This window comes from Schistocerca cancellata, chromosome 1 (genome assembly GCF_023864275.1).
Source record: "Schistocerca cancellata isolate TAMUIC-IGC-003103 chromosome 1, iqSchCanc2.1, whole genome shotgun sequence".
Classification (NCBI taxonomy): Eukaryota; Metazoa; Arthropoda; class Insecta; order Orthoptera; family Acrididae; genus Schistocerca; species Schistocerca cancellata.
Genome location: NC_064626.1, coordinates 1069106925 through 1069126556, shown reverse-complemented (window position 1 = coordinate 1069126556; position 19632 = coordinate 1069106925). Strand labels below are relative to the sequence as shown.

Here is a 19632-nt window from a genome sequence, read left to right as displayed (position 1 = left end):
CCACCGACACCCCGCACCCCTACCTTCTACCTTCTTCCTAAAATTCACAAACCCAATCATCCCGGCTGCCCCATTGTAGCTGGTTACCAAGCCCCCACAGAACGTATCTCTGCCTATGTACATCAACACCTTCAACCCATTACATGCAGTCTCCCATCTTTCATCAAAGACACCAACCACTTTCTCGAACGCCTGGAATCCTTACCCAATCCGTTACCCCCGGCCACCATCTTTGTAACCATTGATGCCACTTCCTTATACACAAATATCCCGCACGTCCAGGACCTCGCTGCGATGGAGCACTTCCTTTCACGCCGATCACCTGCCACCCTACCTAAAACCTCTTTCCTCATTACCTTAGCCAGCTTCATCCTGACCCACAACTTCTTCACTTTTGAAGGCCAGACATACCAACAATTAAAGGGAACAGCCATGGGTACCAGGATGGCCCCCTCGTATGCCAACCTATTCATGGGTCGCTTAGAGGAAGCCTTCTTGGTTACCCAGGCCTGCCAACCCAAAGTTTGGTACAGATTTATTGATGACATCTTCATGATCTGGACTCACAGTGAAGAAGAACTCCAGAATTTCCTCTCCAACCTCAACTCCTTTGGTTCCATCAGATTCACCTGGTCCTACTCCAAATCCCATGCCACTTTCCTTTATGTTGACCTCCACCTGTCCAATGGCCAGCTTCACACGTCCGTCCACATCAAACCCACCAACAAGCAACAGTACCTCCATTATGACAGCTGCCACCCATTCCACATCAAACGGTCCCTTCCCTACAGCCTAGGTCTTCGTGGCAAACGAATCTGCTCCAGTCTGGAATCCCTGAAGCATTACACCAACAACCTGACAACAGCTTTCGCATCCCGCAACTACCCTCCCAACCTGGTACAGAAGCAAATAACCAGAGCCACTTCCTCATCCTCTCAAACCCAGAACCTCCCACAGAAGAACCACAAAAGTGCCCCACTTGTGACAGGATACTTTCCGGGATTGGATCAGACTCTGAATGTGGCTCTCCAGCAGGGATACGCCTTCCTCAAATCCTGCCCTGAAATGAGATCCATCCTTCATGAAATCCTCCCCACTCCACCAAGAGTGTCTTTCCGCCGTCCACCTAACCTTCGTAACCTCTTAGTTCATCCCTATGAAATCCCCAAACCACCTTCCCTACCCTCTGGCTCCTACCCTTGTAACCGCCCCCGGTGTAAAACCAGTCCCATGCACCCTCCCACCACCACCTACTCCAGTCCTGTAACCCGGAAGGTGTACACGATCAAAGGCAGAGCCACGTGTGAAAGCACCCACGTGATTTACCAACTGACCTGCCTACACTGTGACGCATTCTATGTGGGAATGACTAGCAACAAACTGTCCATTCGCATGAATGGACACAGGCAGACAGTGTTTGTTGGTAATGAGGATCACCCTGTGGCTAAACATGCCTTGGTGCACGGCCAGCACATCTTGGCACAGTGTTACACCGTCCGGGTTATCTGGATACTTCCCACTAACACCAACCTGTCAGAACTCCGGAGATGGGAACTTTACCTTCAGGGTATCCTCTCTTCTCGCTATCCGCCAGGCCTCAATCTCCGCTAATTTCTAATTTCAATTTGCCGCCGCTCATACCTCACCTGTCTTTCAACATCATCTTTGCCTCTGTACTTCCGCCCCGACTGACATCTCTGCCCAAACTCTTTGCCTTTACAAATGTCTGCTTGTGTCTGTGTATATGCGGATGGATATGTGTGTGTGTGTGCGCGCGAGTGTATACCTGTCCTTTTTTCCCCCTAAGGTAAGTCTTTCCGCTCCCGGGATTGGAACGACTCCTTACCCTCTCTCTTAAAACCCAAATCCTTTTGTCTTTCCCTCTCCTTCCCTCTTTCCTGACGAGGCAACCATTGGTTGCGAAAGCTAGAATTTTGTGTGTATGTTTGTGTTTGTTTGTGTGTCTATCGACCTGCCAGCGCTTTTGTTTGGTAAGTCTCATCATCTTTCTTTTTAGATATATTTTTCCCACGTGGAATGTTTCCCTCTATTATATTCATATATATATATATATATATATATATATATATATATATATTAGTTATAATAGAAGGAAACATTCCACGAAGATATATATATATATATATATATATATATATATATATATATATATATATATAATAGAAGGAAACATTCCACGAAGGAAAAATATACTTAAAAACAAAGATGATGTGACTTACCAAATGAAAGTGCTGGCAGGTCGACAGACACACAAACGAACACAAACATACACACAAAATTCAAGCTTTCGCAACAAACTGTTGCCTCATCAGGAAAGAGGGAAGGAGAGGAAAAGACGAAAGGATGTGGGTTTTAAGGGAGAGGGTAAGGAGTCATTCCAGTCCCGGGAGCGGAAAGACTTACCTTAGGGGGAAAAAAGGACGGGTATACACTCGCACACACACACATATCCATCCACACATATACAGACACAAGCAGACATATTTATGGTCTTTATGCTCTTCAATATATCCTCTCTTCCCATTATCCACCAGGCCTCAATCTCCGCTAATTTCAAGTTGCCGCCACTCATACCTCACCTGTCATTCAACAACATCTTTGCCTCTGCACTTCTGCCTCGACTGACATCTCTGCCCAAACTCTTTGTCTTTAAATATGTCTGCTTGTGTCTGTATATGTGTGGATGGATATGTGTGGATGGATATGTGTGTGTGTGCGCGAGTGTATACCCGTCCTTTTTTCCCCATAAGGTAAGTCTTTCCGCTCCCGGGACTGGAATGACTCCTTACCCTCTCCCTTAAAACCCACATCCTTTCGTCTTTCCCTCTCCTTCCCTCTTTCCTGATGAGGCAACAGTTTGTTGCGAAAGCTTGAATTTTGTGTGTATGTTTGTGTTCGTTTGTGTGTCTGTCGACCTGCCAGTACTTTCATTTGGTAAGTCACATCATCTTTGTTTTTAGGTATATATATATATATATATATATATATATATATATATATATATATATATATAGTTATAATAGAAGGAAACATTCCACGAAGGAAAAATATATCTAAAAACAAAGATGATGTGACTTACCAAATGAAAGTGCTGGCAGGTCGACAGACACACAAACGAACACAAACATACACACAAAATTCAAGCTTTCGCAACAAACTGTTGCCTCATCAGGAAAGAGGGAAGGAGAGGGAAAGACGAAAGGATGTGGGTTTTAAGGGAGAGGGTAAGGAGTCATTCCAGTCCCGGGAGCGGAAAGACTTACCTTAGGGGGGAAAAAAGGATGGGTATACCCTTGCACACACACACACACACACACACACATATCCATCCACACATATACAGACACAAGCTGATGTCTGCTTGTGTCTGTACACACACACACATATCCATCCACACGTGTACAGACACAAGCAGACATCAGCTTGTGTCTGTATATGTGTGGATGGATATGTGTGTGTGTGTGTGTGTGTGTGTGCAAGTGTATACCCATCCTTTTTTCCCCCCTAAGGTAAGTCTTTCCGCTCCCGGGACTGGAATGACTCCTTACCCTCTCCCTTAAAACCCACATCCTTTCGTCTTTCCCTCTCCTTCCCTCTTTCCTGATGAGGCAACAGTTTGTTGCGAAAGCTTGAATTTTGTGTGTATGTTTGTGTGTCTGTCGACCTGCCAGCACTTTCATTTGGTAAGTCACATCATCTTTGTTTTTTTATATATATATATATATATATATATATATATATATATATATATATATATATATATATATATATATATATATATATATATATAACAATACAGAGTTAAAGATTGAGCTATAGAAGAACTTGTCAAGGAGATATGATTTCAATTTATTTTTGAAGCTATTACTGCTGTCAGACATTTTATTTCACCTGGTAATTTGTCGAAAATTTTTATAGCAGCATATTTTACCACTTTCTGTGCCAAAAATAGATTGAGTAAAGGATAGCGTAAGTCAGAAAGACCGGTATTATAATCATGACTGTCACTGTTGTTTTTAAACTGGTCCATGTTGTTGAGAACAAATTTCATTAATGAGTAAATGTACTGTGCGGCTGTTGTAAGAATTCTCAATCTTTTAAAAATATGCCTATAAGATGTGCGACTATGAACTCCACACATTATTCTAACCACTTTCTTTTGAGCAGAGAATACTTTTTGTCTAAATGTTGAGTTAACCCAAAATATTATTCCATATGACATCAGAGAGTGAAAGCATGCAAAGTATGTTAGCTTTCTAATTTCTGTATCCTCAAAATTAGCAATTATTCTGATTGCAAAAGTTGCTGAACTAGTCGCTTTAGAAGATCAAAAATATGAATTTTCCAATTAAGATTCTCATCTATATGTACACCCAAAAACTTAGTATGCTCTACCCTTTCTACTACTTCTGTTGATGTTTTATATTTATTGAAGGAACTGTACTCTTTGCAGCAGAAAATTGGATGTAGTGTGTTGTTTCAAAGTTTAGAGCAAGCCCATTTGCAGAAAACCAATTCATGACTTTTCCGAAGACCTTATTTGTATCATTTTCAATTGGCATTTCTTTTACTGGATTAATAATGATGCTTGTATCACCAGCAAACAGTGTCAGTTCAGCTTCCTGTTTCAGACAGGAAGGGAGGTCATTCACATGCATCAAGAACAGAAGGGGACCCATGATTGAACCCTGAGGAACACCTAATGTAATTTCACCCCAGTTAGATGAAGTGGCAAACTTATTTAAATCACTTAACCCATATAAGGAAACTTTTTGCTTCCTGTTCTGTAGGTATGACTCAAACCACTCATATGCTATTTCATTTATATCATAGAATTGTAATTTCTGTAACATAATGTCATGGTTCACACAATCAAATGCTTTGGACAAGTCACACAAAATTCCTATTGGTGACATTTTGCTATTTAATGACTCTATTATGTGGACCGTGAAATTGTATACTGTTGTCTCAGTGGAACAACATTTTTGAAATCCGAACTGTGATTTACCGTATTTACTCGAATCTAAGCCGCACTCGAATCTAAGCCGCACCCGAAAAATGAGACTCGAAATCAAGGAAAAAAAATTTTCCCGATTCTAAGCCGCACCTGAAATTTGAGACTCGAAATTCAAGGGGAGAGAAAAGTTTTAGGCCGCACCTCCAAATCAAAACAAAGTTGGTCCATAGTAATATGAGACACAATTTAGGTTGAATGAATGACGGTACAGCTTCAGTAGTTTGGTTCGAGTCGTAAGCTTAGCAGTTAAGCTTTACCAGGTAGCCATTGCTATGCGTCAGGCGCTCCGTCCGTATTTATACGGGTACCCTTCCTTTTTCACGTGCTTCGTCTGGTTTGAATTGATTGCTTATTTTTCTTTGATCTGATAAGTGCCGTTCTCTTTGTTATAGGTGTTTACGTCACTCTAAGCTGAAAATGCATTATTTTACTGTGTCATGCATTGTTTGTCGCATTCTGATAATGAGTGTCTATGACCTGCCGCCGCTCGCGGCATGGCTTGCTTTTGTGCGCGCTACCGCCGCTTTTTTTTTTCTTTTTTTTTTATAAAAAAAAGGGAATCGTCTCATCAGCGAAACAATGGCAAGAGACTGCTCTTTGTTTTCTTTGCTGCTTTCTTTGATAATGATCAGCAAGAACCAAATAATAGATTGCTTATGATAGAAGATGTTCTGAACGAGAGTTTAGCGAAAATTTTTCTCCGTTTGAAAATCTTTGCAGACGCCTCTTTCGTACATTACATTCTGCACAGAAATTACAGTCGTCTTAGATTTAAAAATCTAGTCAATTGCCGTGCTTCATTTCTGACTGTATCACTACTAGGCATAAGAATAATATGAATATAAACATATATGTATATTCTTCCACGTTTGCTGTTGTCTCACTATAGTTTCGTAGTTTATTAGGCAGACAGAATTTAAATGAGGTAGCAGCAAACACGAAAGAATACATGGCAAAATGTTTATATTCGTATTATTCCTATGGTGAATAGAATACTGCATGTGATTAACAATTCATAAAAGTTCCTATTTGCGACCATCTCTTTTCACATGTAGGAAAAAAATTCAGAACGTAGAGTAGGCCATATTGACAAACATCCCAAACAGTTTTGCCAGTCGGATTTTCGTAGTACATTGAAATGCTGCCACATTCGAAGATGAACAATACGGCATTTGTATTTACTTCGTTGGATAATGTCTGAAAATGCAATGGTCGAAACTCGGGGCGGAGAAAAAAACTCGTCTTCCATCTCTTTTTAAATTTATTTACTGACACAGAGGTTTTGGCTCTAATATTTATCTTTCTGCCTGCGCTACATATATTCGATGGCAGAAGTTAGTTGTGGCGGCACCTACCAACATTTTTCAGAACTTCCGCTTACTTTGCACTCGATTCTAAGCCGCAGGCGGTTTTTTGGATTACAAAAACCGGAAAAAAAGTGCGGCTTAGATTCGAGTAAATACGGTACTAAGTATCCTATTACTGCTGAGATGGCTAACCACTCTTGAGTACATTACTTTCTGGAAGATTTTTGAAAATGTGGCTTATGTATCACAGGAGAGAAAGAACAGTGAAACAACAGGAAATGCGGAAGAATAAATATCGTAATGTTTACATCAGCATTATTATTACAGTGAACAAAGTAAAGTCAAACATCACGTAATGAGCAACACACAACGTAATTTTGTGAAAGGTTGAATCACTCAATGAGCAATGTTTCGTATAACGAGTCTGTCCAGTGCCTTTGCTTTTAGCTTTTGGTAACCATTCCAAAGACTACTTTCTGACCTAGCTACAGTTGAGCAGTAAGCCAAATGCTGTTCTATGACATTCCTCCTTATGCACAATTTCTGAAAATTACTTTGCTGGATCTTGTTCATTTAGTTATCAATTGGTTCCTAAAAACAGTTTTCAGGTTTTGCGTTTATTCACCATTAACACAGGGTATTTATTATTAAAAATTCTGTGTGCTATTCAATTCAGAATTACGTAATTTTTATATAAAATAAATTTGACTTTTATTAGGCCTATGTTTTTGTATTATGGGACCTCTACTGTTCGGACATGCACTGGTCTGGTTGTTTTATTTACTTTCATCCAGATTCAAAAGAAAACAACATTTCTTTTTAATTAATTATGAGGGTATTTGGTACATTTAATTACAAATTGTTATATTAGATTTTAGAAGCTATTTTTCAACTCTTTTTAAAAAGCACTATCAAATTTATGACTTCACATAATCACAATTAATAGCACAAAAGGAATGAGATATGAATCAGGAGACAAGCAATGGCTATTTTGTGGGAATCCCAATGAAATCAGTGAGATATGAAAATAGAAAGAATGTCAACACACAATGTATTAATTACAATCTGAGGTGAGCTCAAGCATCCTATATTCGCTTGGTAGGAATTGCAGTACTTCGCACCTCCTCTGACTGCTGCCAATCATAACTAACCTGAGCAACTTTTAAATGCACTTTCATGATCTGTTCTAGTTCCATGTGATTTTATCACAGCCAATGATCGACATGAAAACTAAGTTGTAAGGATGGCACAAGATGCTGCCCCTGCACTGCCATTCCCACCTGGAAGTTAATGTGGTCCTTCCCCTCTCCCCACAAATCTTTCAGAGGTGAACTCTTGAATACAATCTGTACACGGTTTAATGTCTCTCGCTGCCCCAGATTCGTTCCACAGATGTAGGATGAGTTCGGTAGACACTGTGTCACTTCTCACTGCCGCAAGTCTTTGCATATTTGAAGTGTTCAATAGGTTTAAATTAAAGTCATATTCATTACTACAAATAAATATCATAACTTTACAATGTGCTTTCCAAGGCTTTGTCACTTCCATGTAACATTTAAACCATGGCAAATGATTATCATGAAACATATGTTATCAGCCGTATTGCAACTACTTCCTCTTGCAATCTGGAACCCCCTCTTCATCTCCAAGCAAGACTTTGTGACTGTCCTGGGGATCAACAGCCACATGTAGAACAATACTAGTCTAGAAGATGGAGCAATGCTGCAGGCAGTAATGTGATTTTTTTATTTGGTCAGCTGGTCACACAGCCCACACCAGGCACCACAGACACTCCGTCTGTGTAACTACGGACTGATGTAAGAGAGCTGTGTGACCTACTTCTACACATTTTTACCAGGAGAAGGGAAGTTTAGGGTGTAGTCAGAAAACACATGGACTGGAAGAGTCTACACTGATCTCTCCCTCTGTACCAAAGTGCTTTGTACACACTATGTATACCTAGTATGTTAAGTCTACTACAGTTAAACAGTAGGAGGAGCTCATTAATAATGAACAAAATCCGTGGGATCCTTGACACAGTGGTAAGGGACATAGCATGTTTTCAGGGGCCCTGTCAAAGGATACTCAGTTTCCCCAGACAAACCATGGTCATAAAACTTGGTAATAGGTTAGTGTCAGCTAGTATCATATTTAATAGGCATTGCAATGAAACCAAGATATTTTTGTACTTTCAACATTGCAGTACAGTCAGCAATCATGATAATCTGATATATAAGAAACTATCAGTCTCGATTGTGGTAATGAAACCAACCTTTACCTCGGTTTCTGCCCAAATAATTGAGCCTTTTTCAGAAGATATAATTGAATCTATAATTTGTCTAAGAGGGCATGGTCTAGGCTGTTTTAGATTTATTTCTAGACCATGCCCTCTTAGACAAATTATAGATTCAGGTATACCTTCTGAAGAAGGCTCAATTATTTGGGCTGAAACCTAGGTAAAGGTTGGTTTCATTACTGCAATCGAGGCTGATAGTTTCTTATATATAACTCATTGAATTAAAATATCTGATATCAGGTGAATTATCTTATCCATTTATATGTAATACTAGCATAATATTACCTCATACATTGATAAAGTGTCTTATTTCACTCATAAAGCATTTCTCATTTGGCCAACTGATGAAAAGCAAAGTTAACCCAATGATACAGTATTATCTCTCAACAGCCACACAATGTACCATACAATGAGGTTGTTTTTGTAGAGGTTGCTATTGGTTATTTCACATTCTGTATGAAACTTTTTGTAAATGATTACATAGAACTCAGTTACCACAAAAGATAAAATATTTTTGATCAATGTGAAGGCTTGATAAATCAGATAATTTAGTGGAGTATCATCAATATCAGATAAGAGATCTATAAAGCAAGTCCTGATTCAGCATCTTATTTAAATTATTTCTTTTTTCAGAAAATACACCATTATGGGTTAGAGATTTCAATACAGTTTACATGATCCATTCTTGTGGAATTTCTAGTCTTGCAACATCATGCGAGAGCCTTTTTCAAGTTTGGAACAGTAGGAAAAACATAGTGACAGGCTTACAGTGAATTCACAACCCTTGTGATTCATGGTATGGGAAAAATCTGCATCAGAAAAGTGTGTGTAGCTATTTTAGAAATCTACTAAATTACTTGCACAAGTTACTTCAATATAATGTCTTAAGTCCAAGTGTATGCTCGCAGCTGATCACAAACCTATTCAGCTTGAATGTGTGAAAAGATAAATGATATGCTGTGATGAAACAGATTGCTTAGCACTAACTCACATCCATACACAAGAATGCCACTTCTTCACAATGTAAGACTTACAATAAAAAATTGTTAACGCATCCATTGCCACTTGTTGACAAACTGTCTGTCGGCTTCTGTCTTGGGTTCATCGGCTGACATTAGTTTGTAAACAACATTATGTAGCGGAAATGCTGAGAAGCAGATAAGCACAACAAAAACCCTCTGACAATCAGAACTTTCGGCCACTGGCCTTCGTTAACAATAGACACACACACACACACACACACACACACACACACACACACACACGTATGCGCACAAATGCAACTCACACACACGACTGTCTCAGGCAAGATTTTCCATTGTTTGATTAGTTTGTAACCCCACTTTTACATTCCCACATTTTATGTTTTCCTGTTTTTATGTTTATTTTTGTTGGTCCCAATAGAAGTCCAGTTCTCTCAATACAATGCTTTCCCATCATTAATGATTCTGTGTGACAACATTTCTCGCATTTTAAGTTTTCTTTGATGGTTTACTGACATATACCATTGATTTTTATACAGATTTATGCAAAAAGTGCTTCATATTCAGTTAGTTAAGCAAGATGAAAATTTAATAGTCATGGGGGATTGGAATTCGATAGAATGAAAAGGAAGAGAAGGAAAAGTAGTAGGTGAATATTTACTGGGGGTAAGGAATGAAAGAGGAAGCCGCCTGGTAGAATTTTGCACAGAGCATAACTTAATCATAGCTAACACTTGGTTTAAGAATCAAGAAAGAAGCTTGTATACATGGAAGAGGCCTGGAGACACCAGATACTTTCAGATAGATTATATAACGGTAAGACAGAGATTTAGGAACCAGGTCTTAAACTGTAAGACATTTCCAGGGGGAGATGTGGACTCCGAGCACACTTTACTGGTTATGAACTGTAAATTAAAACTGAAGAAACTGCAAAAAGGTAGAGTTTTAAGGAGATGGGACATGGATAAACTGAAAGAACCAGAGGTTGTAGAGAGTTTCAGAGAGGGTATTAAGGAACGGTTGACGAGAACAGGGGAAAGAAGCACAGTAGACGAAGAATGGGTAGCTTTGAAGATGAAAAAGTGAAGGCAGCAGAGGATCAAGTAGGTAAAAACGGGAGGGCTAGTAGAAATCCTTGGGTAACAGAAGAGAAATTTAATTTAACTGATGACAGGAGAAAATATAAACATGCAGTAAATGAAGCAGGTGAAAAGGAATACAAACGTCTCAAAAATGAGATCGAAAGGAAGTGCACAATGACTAAGCAGGGATGGCTAGATGACAAATGTAAGGATGTAGACGTGTATATCACTAGGTGTAAGATATATACCGTCTACAGGAAAATTAAGGAGACCTTTGGAGAAAAGAGAACCACCTGTATGAATATCAGGAGTCCTGAGCAAAGCAAAGAAGTGAAAGCAGAAAGGTGGAAGGAGTATATAGAGCGTCTATACAAGGGAGATGTACTTGAGGGAATATTATGGAAATGGAAGAGAACATAGATGAAAATGAAATGGGATATATGATACTGTGTGAAGAATTTGGCAGAGGACTGAAAGACCTAAGTCGAAGCAAGACCCTGGGAGTAGACAACATTCCACTGGAGTAACTGATAGCCTTGGGAGAGCCAGCCATGACAAAACTCTACCATCTGGTGAGCAAGATGTATGAGACAGATGAAATACCCTCAGACTTCAAGAAGAATATAATAATACTAATCTCAAAGAAAGCAGATGCTGACAGGTGTGAAAATCACTGAACTACCAGTTTAATAAATCAAGGCTGCAAAATACCAACACAAATTCTTTACAGACAAATGGAATAACTGGTAGAAGCCGACCTAAAGGAAGATCAGTTTGGATTCTGTAGAAATGTTGGAACACACGAGGCAATACTCACCCTATGACTTATCTTAGAAGATAGATTAAGGAAAGACAAACCTACGTTTCTAGCATTTGTAGACGTAGAGAAAGCTTTTGACAATGCTGACTGGAACACTGTCTTTCCAATTCTGAAGGTGGCAGTGGTAATATACAGGGACGAGAGACTAACTACTGGTACAATTTGTACAGACAGCAGATGCTTGTTATAAGAGTCGAGAGGCATGAAAGGGAAGTAGTGGTTGAGAAAGGAGTGAGGCAGTGTTGTAGCCTGACCCTGATTATTCAATCTGTATATTGAGCAAACAGTAAAGGGAAAAAAAATGTGGAATAGGAATTAAAATCCATGGAGAAGAAATAAAAACTTCGAGGTTTGCCAATGACATTGTAATTCTATCAAAGACAGCAAAGAACCTAGAAGAGCAGTTGAACAGAATGGACAGTGTCTTGAAAGGAGGATATAAGATGAACATCAACAAAAGCAAAACAAGGATAATGGAACATAGTCAAATTAAATCAGGTGATGCTGAGGGAATTAGATTAGGAAATGAGACAAAGTAGTAGATGGTTTTGCTATTTCGGAATCAAAATAACTGATGATGGTTGAAAAGAGAGGATATAAAATGTAGACTGGCTATGGGATGGAAAGGGAAATCCGATAACATCTAATATAGGGTTAAGTGTCAGAAAGTCTTTTCTGCAAGTATTTCTATGGAGTGTAGCTATGTATGGAAGTGAAACATGAACAATAGATGGTTTAGACAAGAAGAGTATAGAAGCTTTCAAAATGTGGTGCTACAGAAGAATGCTGAAGATTAGGTGGGTAGATCACATAACTAATGAGGAGGTACTGAATAGAATTGGGGAGAAGAATTTGTCGCACAACTTGACTAGGAGATGGGATCAGTTGGTACGACACATTGTGAGGCATCAAGGGATCACCAATTTAGTATTGGAGAGAAGTGTGGAGGGTAAAAATTGTAGAAAGAGACCTAAAGATGAATACACCAAGCAGGTTCAGAAGGATGTACGCTGCAGTATTTACTCAAAGATGAAGAGGCTTGCACAGGATCCAGTAGCATGGAGAGCTGCATCAAACCAGTCTCTTGACTGAAGACCACAACAACAACAACATTTCTGCTCAAAGTCAGCCTTGGAATGAAGCAGAAAATGCAGGCTATAGATAGATTTACTGATCATGTAATGCAGCATTTTCACTGTTGGCTTGTTAGGTCACAGCCACCTGTATTATAGGTTCGCAGTGTTTGGAAGGTTTGGAAAGTATGTTGAGTCACTGCCTTAATGATACTCACGATTCGATGGCAGTGACTCTAGTAGAAACCTTTCTTCTACTCACTGGATTGTATTACAATAGCTTCACATTAATTTCACAGTCATTTATACAAATGAACACTGCTTTTGAAGTGGTGCCTATAATGGGCTTTCACGAATTGTCATTACTTCCACATGAAATACGCTAATCTGTACTAGGCACGCTGTCTTAGGTTGGTACAACCTTAAGTCACACACAAACATTCCTCCTCAAGATGCTCCGTAACATACGACCAAGTGATGTTGACAACAAGCTGTATATTTCTTATCTATTGTTCTCTGTTTATGAAGACCGCCAATTTTTTAGCGTTTTACCAATGCTGTGTTACAAGTTTCATTTGACAAAACTTTATCATGATTATCAATATTAAGTCTCACATTAGAACAAAAATACCATTTTAATGTGGGTTCATGAAAGAGTAGAGTTAACTGCTGTTAGAAAGAACAAAAACAATTAATTACTTCAGATTTTTCTAAACGGCGTAATTTAAATCATTTTAATTTCATATTTTGAACAATATAAAGAGAATGACAGTAACAGTACTTTCTTCACTTTCACTTCTTGTGTTTCCTATGCTTTCCTGTATTTTACACTTTCCTGCATTTTACACTTTTTGGGTCAGTCTGCTGAAAAGTGTAAAAAGGGGGTTTTACTGTAATTATTTTTTAATAAAAGAAAGAAAATGACAACAAGCAAGTGGATGGATCAAAAAGTACACTGCTGAGTTCACACCTCCACAAGAAATTCAGGGCACAGTGTCCAATAAATTGCAGACAGCAACACACATCAGCAAAAACACTGCTTTCAATGGTAGTCCAAGTTTATACTTTGTTCTTACTGGAGATTTATATGACACATTGTGAAATCCAGCCACAATTCAATGATTTATCAATGAAGCTCACAGCCAGCAGCCTTTATCTTTAATTAAAGCCATAAAAATGTCAAAACTTTAATGATCAGAAAAAAATCTAAAAGTTATGTGATAACAACAGTTTACACCTACATTCTTTTCTATGGATGAAGAAATTTAAATCCCAATAAAAATTAATAGCTCTCTGTTCAAATGGTGTAAATAGGTATAGTATTTGTTTTAAAGGTAATTCTTGTTTGACCAACATATGAATCAAACATCTTGAATCAAAATACCATTAATTCACAGCAAAAAACAATCATAATGCTAAAATGAGGAACCACAATGCCTATAATTACATGTAAGAAATATCCTAATTAGCAAGAATAAGCAATGAGAAGATGAAAGAATATATAGAATGGCTATACGCTGCAGACAGTTGATAAAGTGAAGAAGACCTTGGGATGTAAGAAGAAGATAAAGTTGCAGATGATGGCAAAGGAAATGCAATACTAACTAGTGAGATTGAAGAATCTATGAAGGAGATGAAAAATGGAAGGGCAATGGGGATTGGTGAGATTCCTGTGGAACTGTTAAAGTCATTGGAGAAAGGAGGGAAAAGGGAGTTGATTGAATCGTATAATGAAATATACATGACAGGAAAAAGGCCAAGTATCTTAATGCCTATAGAAAAGAAAAAGAACAGCAAGAAGTGTGAGAAACAGAACAGTGAGCCTCATATCGCATGTAGCCAAAGTCTTGCTGAGGACGCTCAACAGAAGACTATATGGAAAGCTGAATTGCGTAATAGGATATGAACAATTTGGTTTCATGTGAGGAGTGGGAACTAGAAACGCCATTGGGCTACGGAGAGTGATAGGGGAGAGGTACATGGAGAAGAAAAGGAAGGTGTATGTTGTGTTCACTGATCTTGAGAAGGCTTTTGACTGTGTCAGATGGGACAAACTGATAAAAACCCTAAGGAAACATGGGGTTGTCTGGAGAGATAGACGGCTAATTAGAAATTTATATTGGAACCAGAGAGCAAGAGTACGTATAGGAGGTTTGACGAGTGAAGAAATTGAACTGGGAAGAAGTGTAAGACAAAGCTGTTGTTTATCACCAACACTGTTCAATATATATCTGGAGGAAATTATTATTGAAAGTTTTGATGGAAGGAGAGGAGTCTGTATAGGGGGTTGGAGAGTGGAGTGTATAAGATTTGCAGACGACATGGTTGTGATGGCAGAGAGTACAAGAGAGATGGAACAAATGTTAGGTGATCTAAACACAAAATCAGAAGAATATGGAATGGAGATTAACAAGAAGAAAACAAAAGGCATGGTAATTGGAGGAAAGGGGAGAAAATGCTGTATGAAAATAGGGGGGAGAGGAAGTAGAGCACACAAATAACTTCAATTACTTGGGAAGTGTAATAATGGATGATATGTATTGCTCAACAGAAATTAGGAAAAGAATTCCAATGGCAAAAGAAGTACTCAAGAGGAAACAGAAATTACTTTGTGGACCACTAACCAAAGATCTGAGGAAACGACTTGCCAAATGTTACATCTGGAGCATTGCACTATACGGTGCAGAGACCTGGACATTGAGGAAGGAAGATGAAAGAAGATTGGAGGCACTAGAGATGTGGATATGGAAAACGTGAAATGGGAAGACCGAGTAAAGAATGAAGAAGTATTAAGAAGAGTTGGAGAAGAAAGAAACATAATGAAAGTCATCAGAAAGAGAAAACGGAACTGGATTGGACTTTGTTTGAGGAGGGACTGTTTATTGAAGAAAGGAATAGAAGGAATGGTGGAGGGAAAAAGGGGAAGAGGAAAAAGAAGAAATCAAATGCTGGACAATATCAAAGGAGACAAATATTCAGAAATGAAAAGACTGGCTAGGAGCAGACAAAAGTTGAAGAGGCTTAATCCATGACAAGACCTGCCGTAAGGCAGAATACCATACTACTAGCAAGAATGACCATTTCAAGTGAACTATAGAATATTCTTAAGTAATAAGGGAGTCAATACTTCTATATGCAAAAATCTGTGTTTCAGTAAAAAAAGAGATGTTACATCACATCTCTTGGCTCTGTTGCAAAGTATCAGATCTCCTTCTTCCTTATTGCCTTTCACATCCTATTCACTTTACTATTTACTGGTACTGATAAATGCTTGGTTTCAAATTTGTGAATGCAAGCCTTTTGGCAGGTTTACTGTAGGAACAAATCATTCTGTATCTTCACTTTGATAGATTCTTAAAGCCAGTTACTGCCCCTTAAACAAACAGGTCACCAGACAAATGTAAACACAAATATGTTATTACCTCAAAATCAACTCCATTAAAACCATCACTTCGGCAAGAATTACGTTTTCTTATAGTTACAACAGTGCGCTGATCATCATCTTCCTTGAGATGAATCATTCCTAACACTCCCCAATGTATTCGCAGGGCACCTTCTAAAACAAGTCGACCATTTACCTGTGGGAAAAGTAAACATTTCACAGTCATAAGTACTCGTATCTGCTTTTTATCAAAACAATTGTCAAATGAGTGCAATAGAATTTAGACCAAGGACAGAATAAATATTGCCCACGAAAATAATACCATACAGACATTCAGTGTACATTCAGAATTACTCAAGTAGCCCAAGTCTGGGCTCACAGGAAGCCTAAACAAAAGGACTTGTAAACAGCTGTACTCTACAATGGCAAGAAGAAGTTGCTTGGTTAGCAGTAGGATATGCAGGATCTACACTACAATGGTTCAAAGTCTTAATCAAAAGATGTGAGAAAACAACAAACATATTGGAAAAAAAGATCTGGAAAGATAATTCAAGTCTGTACGTAAAGACTTTTGTCTGTACGTAAAGACTTTTGCCTGTACATAACTTGAACAGTTATTTTATATTGTAGGTGCCAGCAGTCAATTAACACACCTGGAACTTAGCAATGAATAATGAAAGTGAATTTAGTTCTGTGGGCTATGGCAAAGGAAGTATAACCATTCATCATCTATTATATTTAAAAAATCAGCTGAACCAGCTTTTCCGTATTAATGCACTTAATATATTTTCTGTAATTTATCAATCTTTGCATCTAAAGAGTTTTCTCTTAGCTTATTTGCCATTCACTTTTTCCAGAATACTTCCCATTTTAACTGAAATAGCCATATATGGTTTTATTTAAAATTTAATTTAATTTGAAAATATCTTAAAGGAACATCTGTTACATTCTATAGCAATAATGCAACGGAACTAGTCTCTCTTTGAACAACAACTCAGTGGGTCTCCGGAGTAATGGAGTTGCTTAACTTGTACATATACTATTCTGTTGTTAGTATGGGTGTCACACTGCCAGGTGAAAGATAGACAATGCTATTCACTATGCTATGGTATGATACAGAGGGAGAGGGAGAGGGAGAGTTATATTAAGATAAAGTTTTTCATTCTTGTTGCCTTACTGGTCACAATGGCTACAAAACCACTATTGTTGTCAAGGTATCTAATTCATCTAGTGGGGCTAAAACAGGCAATCATAATAGTACTTGTGAGTAATAGGAAACAAGAGTTCATGACATGGTGCAGTCTGAGGTCAGCCATCCAGGCAGAAGGGACGTCCAGCTGCGACAGCCAGTTTATTATCTTTTTTTCTTAAATGAGCTTCTGATGGGAAGTGAACATAATGTGTGTTTTTTCCTAATTTACTAGTGTTTATTTATATTTAGAGCTTGTGTATTTATTCCTACAGTAGCTTTTGTGAAAGCCAAGTCTCTAGTGATAAGTAACTGTTGATACACCTGCTGTCAGCAGAGAAATTTAAATCCATTTTAAGACCTGGTGGATTTTGTTCTTAGGCTACAGTGAGTTACACAGTGCGATATAGATGGGACCCTGTTTGATGCTGTGTGTGGAACAAAGGGGAATTGGCCGCTGACCACAAACAGCTAGAAGCTGCATTGTGCTTGGTCAACAGGCTTCTGTCTGCTGCTGACACCTGTGGTGACATCAGGGCACTAGACACAAGACCTTCAATATTTTTGGTGCTGTTGGAATCCCCTGGTGACCTAGTTGTTGTTGATGATGTAACTTTGAATAAACAACATCTAACCAAACCATCTGCACTAAATAGTGAATGGTATATGATAGTAGGTTTGCATGTATCTGGGCAAAAGGCAAAAGGTGAAAGTGGGAACTTGCACCAATGCTGGCTCTTTATGCCTTAAGGCTGGTTCACACTAGGCCAGTAATTTAGTCAAGTGACGAGTGATTTAGTAACTAAAAGTGTCTGAAAGACATCATTTAGTAAAGTTAGTAAGTAAAATAGTTTAGTCGGTCCAATCCCATAAACTGAATAGTAGTCAGGCAAGCAGCTACACCCCACACCAGCTCACTTACAACTGGTGCAATACTACACACATGTGAATACTGTCTACTTAGTAGTATGCATTATTGCCTTTCTTCTTTTCACTTTCAGTTTTCAGTCATCTGTTTCTTGTGGATGAGCAACATATGCTCCAGCTACAATCATTGCCACTGCTACTGGCTCTGGGGGCACAAGAGCACACCCAACTGTATCTAAACAGGGTGGAATGTAACAAGTACAAGAAGGAAAGTTGCTACTCACTATATAGCGGAGATGCTGAGCCACAGATAGGCACAATAAAAAGACTCTCACAATTAAAGCTTTTGGCCATTAAGGCCTTCGTCAACACTAGACACACACACACACACACACACACACACACACACACACACACAACTGCAGTCTCAGGCAACTGAAACCACACTGCGAGCAGCAGCACCAGTGCATGATGGGAGTGATGGGAGTGGCGACTGGGTGGGGGTAAGGAGGAGGCTGAGCGGAAGGGGGGCGGGGAGGTAATGGAAAAGGAGAGAAATAAAAAGACCAGGTGAAGTGTTGGAATGACGGCTGTGTAGTGCTGGAATAGGAACAGGGAAGGGGCTGGATGGGTGAGGACAGTCACTAATGGAGGTTGAGGCCAGGAGTGTTACAGGAACGTAAGATGTATTACAGGGAAAGTTCCCACCTGTGCAGTTCAGAAAAACTGGTATTGGTTGGGAGGATCCATATGGCACAGGCTGCGAAGCAATCACTGAAATGAAGGATGTCATGTTTGGCAGCATGTTCAGCAAGAGGGTGGTCCACTTGTTTCTTGGCCACAGTTTGTTGGTGGCCATTCATGAGTACAGACAGCTTGTTGGTTCTCATGCCTACATAGAATGCAGCACAGTGGTTGCAGCTTAGCTTGTAGACTACATGACTGGTTCCATAAGTAGCCCTGCATTTGATTGGATAAGTGGTGCCAGTGACCGGACTGGAGTAGGTGGTGGTTTGAGGATTTATGGGACAAGTCCTGCATCTAGCTCTATTACAGGGGTAAGAGCCATAAGGTAAGGAATTGGGAGCAGTAGTTGTGTAAGGATGGATGAGTATATTGTGTCGGTTCGTTGGACAGCAGAATACCACTGTGGGAGAGGTGGGAAGGATAATGGGCAGGACATTTCTCATTTCAGACACAACGAGAGGTAGTCGAAACCCTGCCGGATAAAGTAATTCAATTGCTACAGTCCTGGGTGGTACTGAGTTACGAAGGCAATGCTCTTCTGTGGCCAAATAGTGGGACTTTGGGAGGTGGTGGGAGACTGGAAAGATAAGGCACGGGAGGTTTGTTTTACGGTCAGTGAAGGCTTCAGTAAGACCATAATTAGCCTCCCAACCTTGTACAATAACAAATCTCCCATGCCTTATATGTCTGTAATATACCTAGATGCAAGACCTGTCCCATACATCCTCCAACCGCCACCTGCTGCATATTACGTAGGCATGACAACCAACAAGCTGTCTGTCCTCATAAATGGCCACCAACAAACTGTGGGCAAGAAACAAGTGGGCCTCCCTCTAGCTGAACACACT

The 19632-nt window shown here is 39.2% G+C and overlaps 1 protein-coding gene across 3 annotated transcripts in view; it reads right to left on the bottom strand.

The window, feature by feature from the left end:
* Positions 1-19632, bottom strand: part of LOC126090739 (uncharacterized) — an 81630-nt gene that overhangs the window by 27324 nt on the left and 34674 nt on the right. For 2 of the 3 annotated variants that reach the window (XM_049907008.1, XM_049907009.1), the window contains exon 5: positions 16022-16177. The exons of the other annotated variant lie outside the window; for it this stretch is intronic. In XM_049907008.1, coding sequence (XP_049762965.1) covers positions 16022-16177 — 156 coding nt within the window. The remainder of the gene's footprint in view (positions 1-16021; positions 16178-19632) is intronic. 3 annotated transcript variants of the gene reach the window in all.